Source organism: Astatotilapia calliptera, chromosome 8 (genome assembly GCF_964374335.1).
Source record: "Astatotilapia calliptera chromosome 8, fAstCal68.1, whole genome shotgun sequence".
Taxonomy (NCBI): Eukaryota; Metazoa; Chordata; class Actinopteri; order Cichliformes; family Cichlidae; genus Astatotilapia; species Astatotilapia calliptera.
This window is the reverse complement of record NC_137429.1, coordinates 20,324,308-20,341,770: the sequence shown is the minus strand read 5'-3', so window position 1 is coordinate 20,341,770 and position 17,463 is coordinate 20,324,308. Positions and strand designations below refer to the sequence as shown.

At 39.0% G+C, this 17,463-nt stretch overlaps 3 protein-coding genes across 3 annotated transcripts; 1 reads left to right on the top strand and 2 right to left on the bottom strand.

Moving 5' to 3' along the window:
- Positions 1-4,050: 4,050 nt before the first annotated feature.
- Positions 4,051-9,958, top strand: rac1a (Rac family small GTPase 1a). The gene is made up of 6 exons (XM_026178979.2): positions 4,051-4,426; positions 6,300-6,371; positions 6,537-6,654; positions 7,178-7,240; positions 7,644-7,803; positions 8,585-9,958. Exons 1-6 carry the CDS (start codon positions 4,392-4,394, stop codon positions 8,713-8,715), a joined length of 579 nt encoding a protein of 192 aa, XP_026034764.1. The 5' UTR covers positions 4,051-4,391; the 3' UTR covers positions 8,716-9,958.
- Positions 9,959-10,384: 426 nt separating this feature from the next.
- On the bottom strand, positions 10,385-14,639 carry crym (crystallin, mu). The gene is made up of 8 exons (XM_026178977.2): positions 14,172-14,639; positions 13,927-14,077; positions 13,784-13,846; positions 13,585-13,686; positions 11,531-11,714; positions 11,243-11,364; positions 11,062-11,146; positions 10,385-10,957 (listed from the first exon to the last, which is right to left on the bottom strand). Exons 1-8 carry the CDS (start codon positions 14,459-14,461, stop codon positions 10,884-10,886), a joined length of 1,071 nt encoding a protein of 356 aa, XP_026034762.1. The 5' UTR covers positions 14,462-14,639; the 3' UTR covers positions 10,385-10,883.
- An 860-nt stretch (positions 14,640-15,499) lies between these two features.
- LOC113028580 (NHP2-like protein 1) lies at positions 15,500-17,281 on the bottom strand. Its single transcript, XM_026178983.2, has 4 exons — positions 17,117-17,281; positions 16,754-16,988; positions 16,453-16,573; positions 15,500-15,974 (listed from the first exon to the last, which is right to left on the bottom strand). The coding sequence occupies exons 2-4, from the start codon at positions 16,754-16,756 to the stop codon at positions 15,712-15,714; spliced, it is 387 nt and encodes a 128-aa protein (XP_026034768.1). The 5' UTR covers positions 16,757-16,988; positions 17,117-17,281; the 3' UTR covers positions 15,500-15,711.
- Between the last annotated feature and the right edge of the window lie 182 nt (positions 17,282-17,463).

The following is a 17,463-nucleotide window of genomic DNA, read 5'->3' as shown; positions in this document are numbered from 1 at the left end:
GGCAAAGCTGGTGAAGGCCGGAAAAGAAACCGGAGAAAGAGAAATGCGCACACACCGAATGAGAGAGAGGGGACAAAGGGAAACACGTGGGACGTCTTTCCAGCTGGGAGCAAAGCTCTGCAGTTTTTCTGTTGTTTGAGCAGACACAAGCTTCCCATCACATCCACCCCTGCAACATGTGACTCACCAGGACATTTGATTGTAAAAAACTCTGACTTGTATTTGATTGTTAAAATGTAATTGCATAGTTAAAAGATGGGTGTTTTTTTTAAAGAAATGGGACTGGACATTTGCAGGGAAGTCCCCTTTCATCTCACGACTAAACCATGCACATGTTGCTTGTCATACTTCAAAAGCGCTGCTTATTTTTAGGGAGCTTTCCATCTGCTGCCACTGGCTAATAAACAAGGTGCACAGCACTGCCTGAAGCCAAACTGAAGGAAAACATGCATCCTTCTGTTAAAGCTCGACATCCAGGTGGAGAATATGCTAGAGGAAGCCTTCGGGAAGCACCTAGAGGAAGGTTTCAAAGAATAAAGCAGAGTTTATTTCTGTTTCTAACACATTGTCATGGGGGGATTTGCTTCATAGACTTGTGCTGTAAAAAAGTAAAGTTATGAAACCGAACTATGAGCTCCAAATGAACATTTGCAGTGACTTAATCAGAGTTGCAGTCGCAGCTAAATTTTTGGAAAGTCCATCATGAACTACTGAATCATTTATGTAGGTTATCTCCTGTCGCTGTGGCATAGGCTTACATTGATCATGTGGGAAGGAGAGATAGCAGCAGCAGCAGCAGCAGCACAAATGGCAAATCCTCAGCTGGGATCAGCCATCTGCTTTATGTGCTCAATTCAGCTGGAATGAGGAAATCCAGAGAATGTAGCTTTTACTTCATTTAAAATGCTGAATTTTCCCACATTGTGTGATTCCCCACATGCACCATTGCAAGCTATACTCAGGCACTTGAGTGATGACTACGTGCAGACTGTCAATATGATTCCTATGCAAATGGCAACACCATGAAAAGGGTCATTAAATCTCGGTGCTTATTAGACAGCATAATGATCTGATGATATGTCTCTCTGAGCAGCGGTTTGAAGGAAGATGCATATGGACTGATGGCATAAAAAAAGACTTGGAGGCTAAGTTCATGAATAGTTTTTAAAACCTCCCTAAACTCAGGTGTTACAGCAAGACAAGGCCAAAACAGTCCCAATGATAAAACCCTCACATCTTTATTAAAGGTCGGATGTTAAAGGTATAAAAAAAAAATCACCCAAAGTTGACCATGAAGAAAACAGATACTGTATTCTATAGTGTAAGTAATGACACATCCCTACCGCTGTCAGTGAATGCACCGGAGATCAGATTACAGTCTTAATCTTAGGTTTTATGTGATCTGCTTCATTGCACAAGTCAACCACATCGGCTTTTCGTTGCAAAACCGCAAAATCTAAATGAGATGATAAAATATAGACAGAGTTTAACTTTCAGGGAAATGCTACATTTCTTTTCAGCTAGATAAGAAAATTACTTCAACTGTCATGCCAGTTGCAACAGTAACATTGCTGTAAAAAAGAGAGAGAGAGAGAAAAGGAAATGTGTGCATTTTAATGTACCTTTCTTTATGAATACACTTGGGTGCTATAAATGATCATGACTTTAAAGTCTCAGATGGTTATTTTAGGTAAGTTTATTAAAACGTTTTATTGTTGGGGATGCATGATGCTGTTCCCAGTGTTTATGTGACTGTGTTAATGTTTAGCTAGCAATAGGACAATGTTCATTGAGCCAATGTTCATTGCCCAAAAAGTACAGGAACTGTGTGACATAAGTAAGGAGATTGTAACAGGAACATAATAGAATAATGGTATAATGAGGGGACAAATCCATTACGATATTAGAGTGTAAAGCAGTAAGAATACAGTAGATATGCAAGAAAATAGCTTTTCACCTTTAATGCAACTTTACAGGTTTTTTAAAAAATGTGAGAAATGTGGTGAGAGTAAATTAAAAAAAATATCTGAATTTATATTCAAAAAGCTCAAATACTGTAAGATCCAGTGTTGCTAAAACTGCCTTTACTGGTAATATCACTTGAACAGACTCAAAATATTAACAACATGCTGCTAAACTAGATGCAAACATTAAAAAAGAAACTATTATGAAAAAACTTTGTGCTGTGTAAAATTCACAGTAAAACATTAAGAACAAATTTTCTTTGTGTTTTTTTTCTTCATTAGGATGCATGAGTACAACCTCGGGGAAGATTTTCTTCATTCATTTTGTCAGTTTGACATACAGTAATCACGCAGTGTGACGCCCCTCTGTGTTTTACAGCCTCCCCGTTGTGATGGCGACAGGCCTGCTTATCCTTCATTAATCTCTCTCCCCTCCTTCTCCCCCTCACTTAATGGTGACGTTTATCCTATTAATGTGTTGTTTGCCGGTAAATCTCCCCCAAAACATAATCCAGAGACATGGTTAGTAATGTGTGTGAGCGGGGACATGGTTGCCTTGGAGTCTGTGATTAGTTAATGGACACAAAATAAATGTCAAGAGATGATGCTCAGAGACGCTGAGAGAAAGAGAGCGATCTGTGATTCTATTATACTTTTCCCCAGTGGCAACGAAAAAATCAGCACTACTGGCTTCCCTTTCACAGAGCTACAAAGATGTACAATACTGCCCCCTGCTGTGTGCATGTACAACTGCAGTTTGATTGTACCACGTTGATGAGTAATAAAAGTGTTCAGGCCCTTAAGTAAAGACAGCAATGCCACAAAATAAAATAGATCATTACATGTATAAATCAAAACATGGAAAGAAGTACATAATTTTTTTGCTACATTTTGTAACCCATTTAACACACATTCTTCCTTTGCCGATTCTGAAATATTTACTTGTTGTACATGATATTACTGCTTCATATGTACTTATTCCACTTAAGTGTATTTATTTTGATCTCATATTGGCTTTCATTTTATTAAAATCTTTGTTCAGTCAAAATGTAATGTAATTTAATTTATTTTAAAATTATTTCATTTACATATATGCCTTTAATATATATATATATATATATATATATATATATATATATATATATATATATATATATATATATATATATATATATATATATATATATATATATATATATATGTATTTGATGTATTTCACTCTCTGTTTTTCAAATTTAATTACTGTGACAAAAGAATTCCCCAAGTCCGGGAATTATATCTCATCTTCTCTGTCAAATACACTAGTTCAGGAAGCCTTTTACCTATTAATTTAATGCCCTTTAATTGTATAATGTAGTGGCTGGAAATCAAATATGCCATGCCACAGAAATGGTTTTGCCTGCATCCTCATTTCTTGCCTTTTTCTTTCTTTCTTTCTTTCTTTCTTTCTTTCTTTCTTTCTTTCTTTCTTTCTTTCTTTCTTTCTTTCTTTCTTTCTTTCTTTCTTTTTGTTTTGTTTGCATAGAATTTTCATCTCACAAAACAAATTTTATTATTAGTTAATGATAGCCAGAATGAAAATAAATTGCAGGTTTTAAATGATGATTTCGTTGTTTTGTTTTTTTGCGGTTTCTTTGTTTCTTAAACGTATTTTTCACGTGCATGTTGCTAGTTTTATAAAATGACACTGCTTACCCCAGCCAGTTACATTTAACCAATAAAGACAGCAGGAATGCACACTTGAATATTTACATGAATGTGCTTAACTGTCCCTACAGTTATTTAACAACTCACGTTTCTTCAGATATTAAGAGATAGATTGCACTTATTAACCTCTAACTAGACATTGCCGTTATAAAAAGAATTATTCGGCAATATGAAACATTATTATATAGCTAGATGTTATTCCAAAATATTCCAAGTATTTTAACTTTTTTTGCCTTTTTTCCTTTTTTTTCTCCTTACTTTTTACATGACAGTGCATTGCTGCAAAGAATCATATGTTTATGGAGTTTTTGTTATTTTGTCACTTTTTTGGAGGCTGTCACGTTGTTATTTTAACCAGCAGATGGCACATTTTGACTACCATACAATACCCATCTCATGCCTTGCAGGAATCTCCTAGCCTCTGCTTCCAAGTTGTGGGCGTTTTTTCCTTCTCAGTCTTGACTTTTTTTTTTTTTAGGGTGTTGCCTTTACAACTTTGGAGTTTCACCGGAGTGCTGCTAACAAGGACAGTCAAGTCGGATACGTCCTGTAGCAACATTTAAAACTTTTCGGACCACCGTCGAGGACCCCCCGCTTTGTTTATTCCACACTTTTTCAGACGGTACGGGACCGCTTTATTATAGCCGCTGTTAGCCAGCTAAGCTAACGGACGCCGAGCTGCTGTAACGTCGGCTGAGTCGCCAGAGAGAGAGTCGTTCGATGCAGGCCATAAAGTGTGTGGTGGTGGGGGACGGGTAAGTTAAAGGGCAATTTTATTATCAATTTGAGCTCTTAAATGTTCACAGTTTGAAGCACAGTACGATGTTTTATGGCTGTTTTAGTTGACCCAGTTACCAACAGTTGGCTAGCGGCTAACATGCCTAAGATAACAGCCAACATGAGCGACAGCTGTTGTTGTGCCTGTTCTCCAGCCCAGCTGGGTCAGACAGATTTATCTGCATGCCCCGGTTCGGTGTGACTGAAAGGCTCCACAGCACGTTATTTAGCAGGCATTTCGTTTTTTATAAAGTGTTATGATTAAGTGCTTACATTTGTCTGTTTAAATTATGGTTTTACAACAGCTGTGAAGCTGCCCAAGGCCTTTGAGAAACTTAATTCACTCGTTGTTTGAGGCTTTAAAACAACAAACCACCATTAAAATTCAGCAGAAGCCATTTAATTTTAAATTAGCTGGGTCATTCCTTCTCAATTCCTCATATTTTTAAACATTTTCTGCTCAAACATCTCCGATTTGCCTACCAGTCAGAGTTTGGACTCCCATAGTGGTTGCTGTGAAAATTTAGCTTTATATCTCAAATATTTTTCTGGATATTTATTAAGTTTTAAATGCCCGTTCATCCACTTTCAGGCCTTTTTTTGCACATTAAAATCTGAGTCAATGTTTGAACATGAATATCTCAAAAACTAGAAAAGAAAGGACCTGAAATTTCCCTTTCCCTACCATAAAAGTGATTCAGCATCCGTAATATGGGACAGATGCACATAGAAGACTGAATATTGGCAAGTTAAAATATTAATATTTGCGCACACACTAGTTAAATAAATAATTAAAATCTTCACATTGCAAACAAAAAAAGGAAGAAAAAATTGTGATAATTTGTCAATAGTGTATATTTGTATTGTTTTCTCATTTTGTTTTATGCTGGATTGAAAAAAAATTTGAATTTTTTTTACACAAAACAAAAATATCACCAATTAGCTTATTTCAAATTGATCAAAATTCTGGAGTATTCAGATGGTACTCTTAATTATTAATACTGATCCAATAATTTGATTAAATATTTGCTAAACCTACAGCCCTGAAGGAATCTTTGAATTCAGGTTAAGTTTACAGTGTTGTTAGAGATATTAAAAGGCGTTTTGAATACCCTTTTTTTTCCCGATTTTAAATGTAAAACATGCATTATCAGACTCCTCTAGGGCAGTGTGCTTGCTTACAAAGTTGTTATTGGGTTGGGGTTGGATGTAGAGAAAAAAAATGTCTAGAATAATAGTTGATATATGAAGCAAACATTTCAATTTACTACCAAATTTATATATTGGAATAAGCTTTATGAAAATGAAAGTGAAAATGTTAAGTGAAATAGTACTTATGCAAATAAAAACATAATGTCTTTACCTGTGCTCAGCACAAAGTTTTATTTAGTAGTTGAGACCTATCATAGTTCACCGTATGACTGGGTGGCATTTAATGATCTGTGTGTGTGTGTGTGTGTGTGTGTGTGTACAAATTCTCACTTTGTTGAAAATCATGGATCAGATATACTTAGGATTATGATGCATTTCTAAGCCTACAGTTCATTTTGTAATGTATTTGTATGTGCTCTTATCCCCTATACTATACTGTGTGTGTTTTAGATCATATAATATAAAAGCTGTTTCAGGACACTCCTGGGCATAATTAAACTTTTGCAATTAAGACCTGACATCTCTTTGAAAGATCACAACAAAGCCAAAGCAGTAGGTCAGCAGTGGTCATCCAAAGCTAGATCTTTTACATGAAACCTGTAACTCGACATGTTAACCTGTCAAGTAGCACAGTTTCCCCATTCACACATTTCAAGTAAAGTGCTCCACTTCTCATCATTCCCTCCTTCCTCCTCTCAGGGCTGTGGGTAAAACATGTCTGCTAATCAGCTACACTACCAATGCCTTCCCCGGAGAGTACATCCCCACGGTGTAAGTATCACACACACAAAATCCCCCACTGGCCAGCTGAGGTAGGGGTGTCAAATTGACATGTGGCAGTTAATCTTGAACATTAAGTTGCATATTACAGAAGAAAAAAGTTTTGTACGTTTTTGCATAGTTTCAAAAACATTATCCACCTCTCATTCTCTGCAGCTTTGACAATTACTCTGCCAATGTGATGGTTGATGGGAAACCAGTGAACCTGGGACTGTGGGATACAGCAGGACAGGAGGATTATGACAGGCTCAGGCCACTGTCCTACCCGCAGACAGTATGTATACAGGCATATATTACATGTGTTTATCCACTGTCTTGCATAGTTTGGTGTAGCCAGACAATGTTCACTTACCCAGCACCGATTTGGAGTTATTCACTGGCCTCTAATACTCAAGACAGGGTCTGTGCATTCTGCAGAGTAGAGCCTTGTATCCACAGTACCTATACACTGTCTGGAGGACGGCTGGAGGAAGTGAAAAGCAGCTCTTGCTTTTGAAAAGCAGCTCTTGTTTGCCCTCTTTGTCTTCGCAGTCAAGTTGGCCTCTGTGCCAATGACTCGAGTAATGGGAGTCACTTTGTTTACCCAACAGGACCAGCCTGTGTTTGTGTTTATTTGTGAATCCTCACATCTGCATTAGTCAGTCTTATGTTCAAAATGTTCATCCTCAACTGTTATGGTTAATTAGTTCTTACAGTAAGTTTGGGTTATTATTTTCAAAGTTGGAACACAGACGCCTGCACAGCGATAGTGAAGTTCTTAATGTCGTAGTGATTTGTGTCTGTTTTGTCCTCCTCAGGACGTGTTCCTGATTTGCTTTTCACTCGTCAGTCCAGCCTCCTTTGAAAACGTCCGTGCCAAGGTCAGTACAGCATGCTCTTTAATATTAACTTAACTGTTGTCCATGAAATGCCATTCTCAGATCAGCTTGGCTGGGTAATTGTGTTAGTGTGATACATAGCCAGATGATGGTGTGCATTTTTGACACAATTCTAAGTCTAGCTAAAGAAATATGCTTAATTTTAGGATTTTTTTTTTGTCACAATGGTTTCCAAAAAACTATTAAAAAAAATGTTTTAAAAGCAAAATGTAAGTTTTAGTTCAAATGCAGCTCTTTGATGCAATGATCACACTTCTTAAAGGTAACACTGTTTGAAACTGGAAACTGTGAAAGAAATCTGTTGTTTTAAACAATGCACTTGCATTCAGTATCGTCTTTTTATTTAATAATAATGCATGCCAACACTTCTGTCCTCACCCTGCAGTGGTACCCTGAGGTGAGGCACCATTGCCCCAACACACCTATAATCCTGGTGGGAACCAAGCTGGATCTAAGAGATGACAAGGACACCATTGAGAAGCTGAAGGAGAAGAAACTCTCTCCTATTATCTACCCGCAAGGGTTGGCCATGGCTAAAGAAATAAGTCAGTTGTAGCTCCACACTTTGACAAATGCTTCCTTTTTAAAAAAAAAAAAAAAAAATAATAATAATAATTTATTGACTATTATTTTAGAGGATGAGGATGCTAGAAGGCAAACTCTGCAAGGGACTATTTTAAATTTGGCAGATTCCTGTTAACTTGGCTGCAGACTGACAGCAGCAGCGACTGGCGTCTGTTTGTTGCTCGTTTGTCGATTCATTGTTGGCATTTCAGGAATATTTATTGACATTTTACACTTGTTACAGTATTTAAGTAGTGACTTTTCTCCTATAATTGTTTTTGCTGCTTTAGAAACAGCATTTTGTTTCATTTTCTTTTTGATGATATTTTTCTCATTTTAATAATAATAATAATAAGAAGAAGAAAAATAAAAACACTTATTAATTAGCATCTGGACAGGTGTGCCTAATTAAGTGGCTGGCGAGTATATTGTGTCTATTTATAGTCACATAGTAGTTATTTGGAAGAGACCATCTCCTACCTTCCAGATGGAGCCTCAGAAACTAAGCCTTTAGAAATCTGATAAAACTGCGCACAATTTGTTTTAAACTTATAATTCATTATGGCAATTAAAATATTTAACATTTCTATTGCTGAGTTGTTTTTTTCATCATTGATTATTTGTAATTGTGTTTTTATCCATTTCTTTCTTTTCTATTTAGAAACCTCTGCTGCCTTTTGCTGCCTAAAGTGTAGAAGGATCTTAAAATATGTTTTGACTAAAAAAACGAGACTGTTCTTCTTTCCCCTTTTTGTTGACCAGGTGCAGTGAAATACTTGGAGTGCTCAGCTTTGACCCAGCGTGGCCTTAAAACGGTGTTTGATGAAGCCATCAGGGCAGTTCTGTGCCCACCACCTGTCAAGAGAAGGAGGAGGAAGTGCAGCGTGTTGTAACGGGGAGCAGCAAATACAGTCGAAATCAGAACTCGCCTACTTGGAGGGAAGAAGACGGCTGGGTTATTTTCACCCTGTGTCCTTGCTTACATAGAAGCTTTAGTAGATCATCTGAAAGAACTTTACAGATTTAAGGGGTGCAGAAGAGTTTCTGTCAGATCTTTTCTCTGGGTTTGCATCTGTTTAGTCCTTTCAGATGGATGGGAAAGAAGTGATTTTTTGCTAAGGCCTCGGGGAACGGGAGGGCAGGGGATGTAATTGTTGAGCTGGGGAGAGAGGGAGGATTTTACTAAAAGAAAAACAAAAGTCGTCGGTTTTCTCAGACATTGTGAAGAAACACTACCTGAAGGTGAATTTCTCGTGACACTACCGTAGATTTAACACTAAAAGAAGGAAGTTCTGCACGGCACTCTATCCCCTACACACTAAGAGATTCCTGTTGCCTTGATTAAAATTTTAGTTTTAAGAGGTAAAAAGATTTTTTTTTTTTTTGATTTTTTTTTTTTCCTCCATTGGACCATTTTTGTTTACACGTGTCATCCAACTAGAGGTGCTGCGAAAACTCAGCCATCTCTTGCTAGTCCCTCTGTGAACACTTTAATACTGTTTTTACCTGCACAACGTGTCGTCATGCAGTTGTGAAGAAAACCTTTAAACCCTAAAATGACTGCAATAAATTTTTGAAGCTCCTGCTCAGAATAATTGCAAGAGTGCAGTGATCAAACATTAAAGAGACGGTGTCTGGTTAATATTTTTAACATTTAGTTGTCTTGTTCCTCAATGTTTTTTTTCTAAATGTATCCATTGGTCTTGTCTCATCATATGTGAGCACAGTATTTTATGAATGACGGTCAGACATGTGAAGGTGTCTGTGCAGCAGGTCTTGTTTTGCTCTCCTTTATTTTTCCTTTAAAGTTGGGCCCTAGCTTTCACCAAATTTTACCCAGACGATGCTTCTTGCTAGTATGTGATACCCACTGTGTCATAGCCATCATGGAAGTGTGTAACATTTCATTTTGAACCCATCTATTACTGTCTGTTATGAAGCCAGTGAAGTAATTTTTGAAGGTCAGAGCTGATTTGAATGCATTTTGTTTTACAATTAAACTTCAGTAACAGAAAATTTATTATTTTGAAATGATCAAGTTGTGCGATTGCTCCAGGGAACTCAACATTTTATCAGCGTTTCATTGGCACAGAGGAAGTTGGATTTAATTTCTTAATAAATGTGGTTTCATTTTCACATTGTAATTTGCTGTGATTTCTTTTTCTTTTTTTTCTTCCTTTTTTTTTTTTTTTTAAGCAAATTTGTTAAACTCTGTTTTTACATTTTATATGATGCCACAGACATTCTTTTGTCAAGGTAAAGGTTTAAAAATGTTACTATTTCCAATGAAATGCTTTGATTGGAGTATTCCAAATTTTAAAAAGGGGGAAAATGCCCCATTAACACTCAGTTTTGCTTCTGTACTCCACCACAATGGAAGCGGTGTACAGAAGCAAAACTACAAAAAGAGTCTCAGAGCTTCCTGTAAATTAACAGACGACATGGAGCCGCTGGTCTGTCCATCTCTTGTAGCGCAGCAGCAGTTGTCAACTTTTTCTGTCCCCGCTTGGAACCAGAACATGGTTCATACCTCCCGACACTTTAATGATCAACAACATTAAATTAAAAACAAAACAAGGATCCAAATTTATTAGCGTCAGCCAACGTATTTTTTTCATGCATAAATCATTTCCTTTCAACTTGGATTTACTCCAGATTTTTTCTTTCAACCAAGGTGGGAAAGTGTTACAAAAGTTTAAAAAAACAGACATTTGAGTCTGCCTCAATTGTGGTCTATTATTTCCGAATATTAGTGTACCATATTAAACAATGTGGTGAACACTATAACCACAGTAGAGGAACATCAGCATGTTAATCTCACAGCCTCACCTAACTCGTGCAGTTGTAGATTTGTTCAGGTTCCTCGATATTACTTAAGTCAGTTATCTGCTTTCTTCCCTACCCTGACTTTGTGATTCATCGGCTAACAGCTAAACTTAATATTAAAATAAGCTCTGAGGAAAGGCCAGACATATTTCTTTTGCTCCTTGATAATTGTTCTTGTATGGCTTCATTCTTGGTCATTTGTGTGATGTGTAAAGGTTAAAAGTACATGGCCGCTTCACAGTTTGTAGGCTTTGGCTTTCCACTGCTCGTATACCAGGTTAGCAGCCACTGCATCTTCAACTCCCATTCCTGTTATTAAAAAAACAAAGACATTTTCAAAGCATTAAATTTCTTAATGAGATGAAAACATGAAGTAGAGGCCAGATTGTGTGGCTTTAAAGAGTGAGACTTACCAAGGGACTTAAACACGGTGGTCTTCTCTCTGTAAGCAGGTTTGATCCCATTAATAACATCTCCGAGCTCTGCAAACACCTCAACCTGCAAACGGCACAAACGCTGTAATATTCTTCCTCACATAAGATGCCAGTGACACACACACTGACCTGTAAGCATAACAGGAGATGACACACTGACCCCAGAGAGGATGACATCACCGGACTCTGCCATTGCTCCCTCCCTGCTGTCAGCATACACCACAGCCTCCTTCATCAATGAGTCATCCAGTTCCCGCCAATCTGGCCTGCAAGCTCCCACCGCTGGTTAGAGGAAAAGTAGAGAAACTGTTTTTCTTTTTAAAATTATTTTCTGTAGTAACCGGTAAAAAAACGCTCCATCTGTTTCCTCAGTTTTGCATAACCATCAATGTAAAAAAAAATCTCCCCCACTTCCCTTAAAATATTTTGTGGGTGAATTACTTCTCACCTGCCACATGGGCCCCTGGTTTGACCCACCGGCCACACAGCACTGGCTCTATAGACCTGGTTACTGTTACTATTACATCCGCTCCCCTCACTGCTTCCTCCACTGAACCACACACCGTCACGGGACCGCCAACTGAGCGGCGAAACTTCTCCGCTCCCTCCCTTCTGTGGTTCCACACCCGTACCTGAAATGAAGTTTCAGGGGAAGCGAAACAACCAACAAATCTTTGATTAGTTGGTGCAGTTAATGCATTAATATAGCTGTGATCAGTAACTGAGTAAATACTAAATGCAGTTTTTAAGTAATTTAATTTATTAAGGGATAAAAAATATCCAAACCTACCTGGCCCTGTGTGAAAATGTAATTGTCCCCTTGTTTGCAGATTTAAACCATGCTGGAGCATGAATGGCCTGTTTAAGGTCCTGTCAAAACATCTCAATCTGATTTAAGTCTGGTCTTTGACTAGGCCACTCCCAAAGCTTAATTTTCTGTTTATTGAGCCAATCAGAGGTGGACTAGCTGGTGTGTTTCAGATCATTGTCCTGCTGCAGAGCTCAGGGCATGAACTGATAACTGGACATCCTCCTTCAGGATTTTCTGCTAAAGCAGAACATCCTGGAATCATCAAGGAAACCAGGTGCTGATGCAGCAAAGCCTCCTCAGATCATCACATTAACATCACCATGTTTGACTGTTGGTTTGATGTTCTTTTTATGAAATGCTTTGAGTTTTATGGCAAGGTTTGAGTCCCATTACATGTGACTAATGGGAGTTCAGCTTTTCTCTCGTCAGTGCACAGAATATTTTCCCAGGTGTCTTGGGAATCATCAAGATGTTTTTGGCAAATGTGAGACGAGCCTTTCTTTTCTTTTTGGTCAGCAGTGGTTTTCATGTTGGATCTCTCCCATAGATGCTATTTTTGCCCAGTCTCTTTCTTAATGTGGAATCATGAACTCTGACCTTAACTGAGACAAGTGAACCCAGCAGTTCTTTAAATGCTGTTCTGGGCTCTTCTGTGACCTCCTGCATGAGTCTTCAAAGTGCTTTTGAAGTAATTTGGTAGGCCGGCCACTCCAGGAAAGGAAATTTTCTCCATTTCTGCATAATGGCTCTCACTGTGGCTCACTAGAGTCCCAATTTTGGTGCTTCTTAGAAATAGTTTTACAACCCTTTCCAGACTCATAGATGTCACTGATCTTGTTTCTCAGCTGTTGTGTTACTTTTTTAAATCTTTTAAGCCTGCTTCAGTTTGTCACAGAAGTTCTGTGTAAGTGATTTCTTTATTCAGCAGTAGGGATGGGTACCGGTATCCGGTTCTGACATAAACGGTAGTAACCAGACCAAAAAGCAGCGCACATTTCGGTACTCTGAATGGAACATTTTGGACCAACATTTTACACAGCACTCTCTACCACTATAATAGAAAACACCACATAAGGAAATATCTTCTGGAGGAATGGTACTTATCTCTAAAGAACAGCTCCAAATACCTGGAGAATTAATGCTAAAGAGCATTAAGAGTGTTCTGGTGGCACACGTCAAAAGACTATTGGTTTTTCCTTTAACATGAATGTATGGGTCATTCATACAATGTTCAGGTACTGCTGCTACTGTTACTGGTCAGAGATCATTTTAAATACCGACATCTGGCAAAATATAGAACACATTTTTATCACTTTCTCACCGACACCGCTAGCAGGTCGGCAGCAGGGACTGCTCAAAGGAATGCTTTGTGCACATGCTTACTACTGTCCCTCTCTGTCAGCCCCACGAAGCTCAGCAAGCTGTGCTGTCACACATTTTGCACATTTAATAAGAGCCGACATCCTTCAGGTAACTCACAGTATGTTCAGTTTTGTGCAAAAGTCTGGGGTCCCTTATGTTGCACAGATTTCTTTAAATGAAAAAATAAATAAATGAAAACCCCTGCAGCAAACAAGCCTCTTAGTGGGGCAGACGTTGCACTTGCTTCTTATTCTTTAATAAATATGTAATAGTATGCTGTACTTAACGTATCATGTTCTCTAAAATAAATATATTTTTTGGAAGCATACCTCTTTAAATGAAAGCATTTCAGTGAAGGCTTTATAGTGACTCAGGGCTTGTTGGCCGGTCCCCAAGATGGCCAGAACCTCGGCTCCATGGCGCATCAGCAGCTGCATGACACACCAGGGCAGACCCAGAAGTTCAGAGCTACAGCAGGATTTCCAGAATAGAAAAGGCATGCTGTGAATAAATCGAGAGCGGAAGTACCTTAGCCGAGATTGCTGAAGCTCCAGCAGTACGCATGTTAGTGATTGCCTCTCCATCCATGACCTGCGGGTTGGAAGCATGAGACTGCAGCTCATAAAACCAAAGCCATCAGAAAGACAGGTGCATGCGGGGATTGAACTCACAGCTTTCATATGCCCGGACTCGGGATCCAGCAGCAACACTGTGGCTGACACTGATGGCAAAGTGGAGCCAGCCCCCCTGTTGTAGAAGCACACTAACTTTGTGGACAGGACTCCGTCATTCTCCATGTATGTAGGCATCAGCCCCAGAAACCTAGAAACGAGAGCGAGTTTCAACCAGCAGTAGCTGCACCCTGTTAATGGTTGATTTGTGCTGAAGCACTCTTGAAGCAGACGGAGGGCCTTACCCGTTGTGTTTCTGCAGGGGCACCGTGGAGCGCACAGGCTGGATAACCTCCGCGCTGTCCCGGCTGGAGAACTTACCTAAAGCCTCCTCCAGACGGGGGATCAGCTCTTTGTAATGCAACAGGCTCTCAACTTCACGCTCCCATATGATAACAGGAGGAGCCCCAGCCATGGCTGCTGCTTCTGAGACGCTGATGCGGAACTGACTTAACTGGTTTGGTACAAAATTTGAGTCAACATCGAGCGGGATTTGAGCTGCGTTCAAGAGCCGCAGTAAAGCTTTTTTAAACATGTTGCGCGGAGAGAGGCGGGACGCACAGAGGAGGCTGTATAATCCACTGCGCTTTCCAAGCGCCAGGCTCCCGTAGTCTGTGATTTGGCACCAGTTTAAGGGGAGAAAGTATTCAAACAAGCCAATCTCAGGTTGATACCCACTTAATCCGTGTTTAAGTGTTGCAGTTTCTACGCAAACGATTGTGAAACAATGTCCTGTCTTCACATTATAACCAGTAACCGGGCCAGCTAGATGCTGCTTTCACGCCCCCTAGAAGGTTTGTAAGTCCTTTGACTTCCACAGTTGTTAGTATTTGTATGACTGTAGAAATTCGGAATTATGAATTCATTACTTTTAATTGACAATTTACATCCGTGCTTTTGAGAACGTTTCCCGACTGATTATTTATCCTGATGCAAAAAAAGGAAACAAATTGTAATTAACATTTTGATGTAGTGATCAGTGTAAGAACGTGTTTTATACAGTACTGTACAAAGGTTTTGAGCCAGAAAAAATTGGAAAGAGGTGATCGATTTATCAAAACACATGCAAAAACATACGGAATTACAGCATATACAGCAAAAACAGTTTGTTGGGTCAGTGTTTGGTATGACCACATTTATTCTTTCAATTCTCTTAGGATAGTTTGCCTGTCATTTCTTTAAGTAGTCTTTGAGAATAGTTGTCAAGGCTGCTTGACTTCTGCCATGCTGAAGACAGTTTGAACCAAACATTTCAAAGCCATCACTAAATATGACCTGTTTGCCACTGATTTCCATCCCAGTGTTTCTGTAACCTGGTGTACCTCAGCCTTTTCTCCATGTTTCCTTCCACTGAGACCATTTCTGATAAGGCTTCAGTGAAGAATAGATGCATCTCTCAGGTCCTGGGTCAGGTCTCTCAAGGACATGATTTTCAGATAGTCCTCATCTGCTATTTTCTTTGACACACATCAGACCATGCAGAGATATGCCCCGTTTTCTGTTACTAACCATTTGGGAATCACTTTGTTTGAACTCATCTTGAAAATTTTTTTTTAATGAACACAAGACCAGGTTTTAAAAAATAACAAAAAGAATTATTTTATTAAGTGAGCAGGGCTACTACAAACTCCTGATGAGAAACATCGGTCCCAAAAAGCAAGAAACAAAACAAAAACACAATTAAACATGATTTTCCCCCCTCATGTTTAATCAAACAAAGGACAGCACTATTTAAAATGGGGTTTTTTTTTCCCCCTCAAGGAGTTTTTGTCAGTGAAAGAAAAATCACACAAGCAGTCTCTCAATGGCCATCTGAACAGACTGGATCTGTGGCTTGAGCTGAGACCCCTCTTTTATAGTGACTGAGGTAGCGATAACGGGGCGCGACACCCCACAGGCCCGGCCCAAGGCCTGCTTGGAGCGGACGAACACGTAGGGGACGTTCTTGTCCTCGCAGAGCAGCGGCAGGTGGAGGATGATCTCCAGTGGTTCCGCATCAGCAGCCATCACGATAAACTCAGCGATGCCTCTGTTCAGGGTTTTAGTGGCTGGGGAAGAAAGAGCAACTTGAATACAGCAAGTTTGTTCTTGGAAACAAAAAAACAAAACAATGCTCAGCATATTACAGGTTACACAAGAAAAAGTGCCCTTCATTACTGCTGCACCGTTATTCTTTTTGTGGCCCACAACAAAAATACAAGTGTCTGTTTAACACATTTTTCACAAGCACTTAGTAATTCATAATAAAAGCACTCAACATTGGCTAATCATTAGCCTCCACAGGAAGACACAGCTACGGTGTAATTTAACAATTATCTGTGTAAACAATACTAAAAGTTATTTTTCTTCTCGCAGGCATTCCATTCATGCAGAAATCAGAGGCTTGTGACTAAAGCTTGTTGTTTAAAGTGAAGAGAAACCACGTTTCGAGCATGCTGGTGTCGCCTGTCCACTCAAATGCGTTCATTAACAACTTAAATACTAATTTGCACCGACCGTGTCGCACGGCACGTTGTGTTTACCCACCTTCGTTGGCTCCCTTCCTCAGTTGCTTATAGTTTGAGGCTTGCTGCACCAGATCCAGGATAGTTTTGGTCAGCGTGGCATCGGCCAGCGGGTAGGCCTTTGGGTTGACTTGTGCTTCAGTCTGCTCACCACACAGAAACAAAGTAACTCCATGTTAACCAAGAGAAACCAGTTAACGGGGAAAAAAATAGTCACCAGCACCGTTTCTGGTCACTTCTACTGAATTCTGCACTTAATTTACTATGCTCGCTGGTAGCTAACTAGCTACTCTGTTAGCTTGTTCGTTCGAGAAGACACTCACCATGGTGTTTTTGTGCTATTCGGGCCCTCTCGGCGAAATGCTTCACGGAGGACTATTTTAATTCGACTGGCTTCTGAAAGATTAACGATACGATGCAAAATGCGATCTCCTGTGATGTATTTTACAGCGGTACCAACTCTCTAAGCTCCGTCGCATGCAACGAGTCCAAACGTTTGCCACACGTGTGGTGTGAGGCGCATGCGCACTGGCAAAGCTGGCGAAATCACAGGAAGTGCTTTGGGAGAAAAAAAACGTTGTTAATAAATTGAAAAATACAACGAAACAAGTCACTTTCATTTTTTTTTTTACCAAATAATAGACAACCTGGAAAGGGATTACATTTTTTTATTGAACAACAAATACCTTTTAAAATAAATACACGGAATTTTTTTTCTTTTCCCTTCAGCTGCTCCCTTCAGTGCTCAGCACATCTGCCCTGTGCCAAAGTAGTTCAACCTGGCAACATTCTGTTCTTTCACAGCAACCCTCCGCATGTGCTTCTTCACTACATCCATGAACATCCTCTGTGGTTTTCATTTTATCCTCCTGCCTGGCAGCTCCACATTCAACATCCGTTTACATAATTTCTAGTCCAATGAAAAAAAATATTTAACACATAAAATTATTTTATTTTATTTTATTTTATTTTATTTTATTTTATTTTATTTTATTTTATTTTATTTTATTTTATTTTATTTTATTTTATTTTA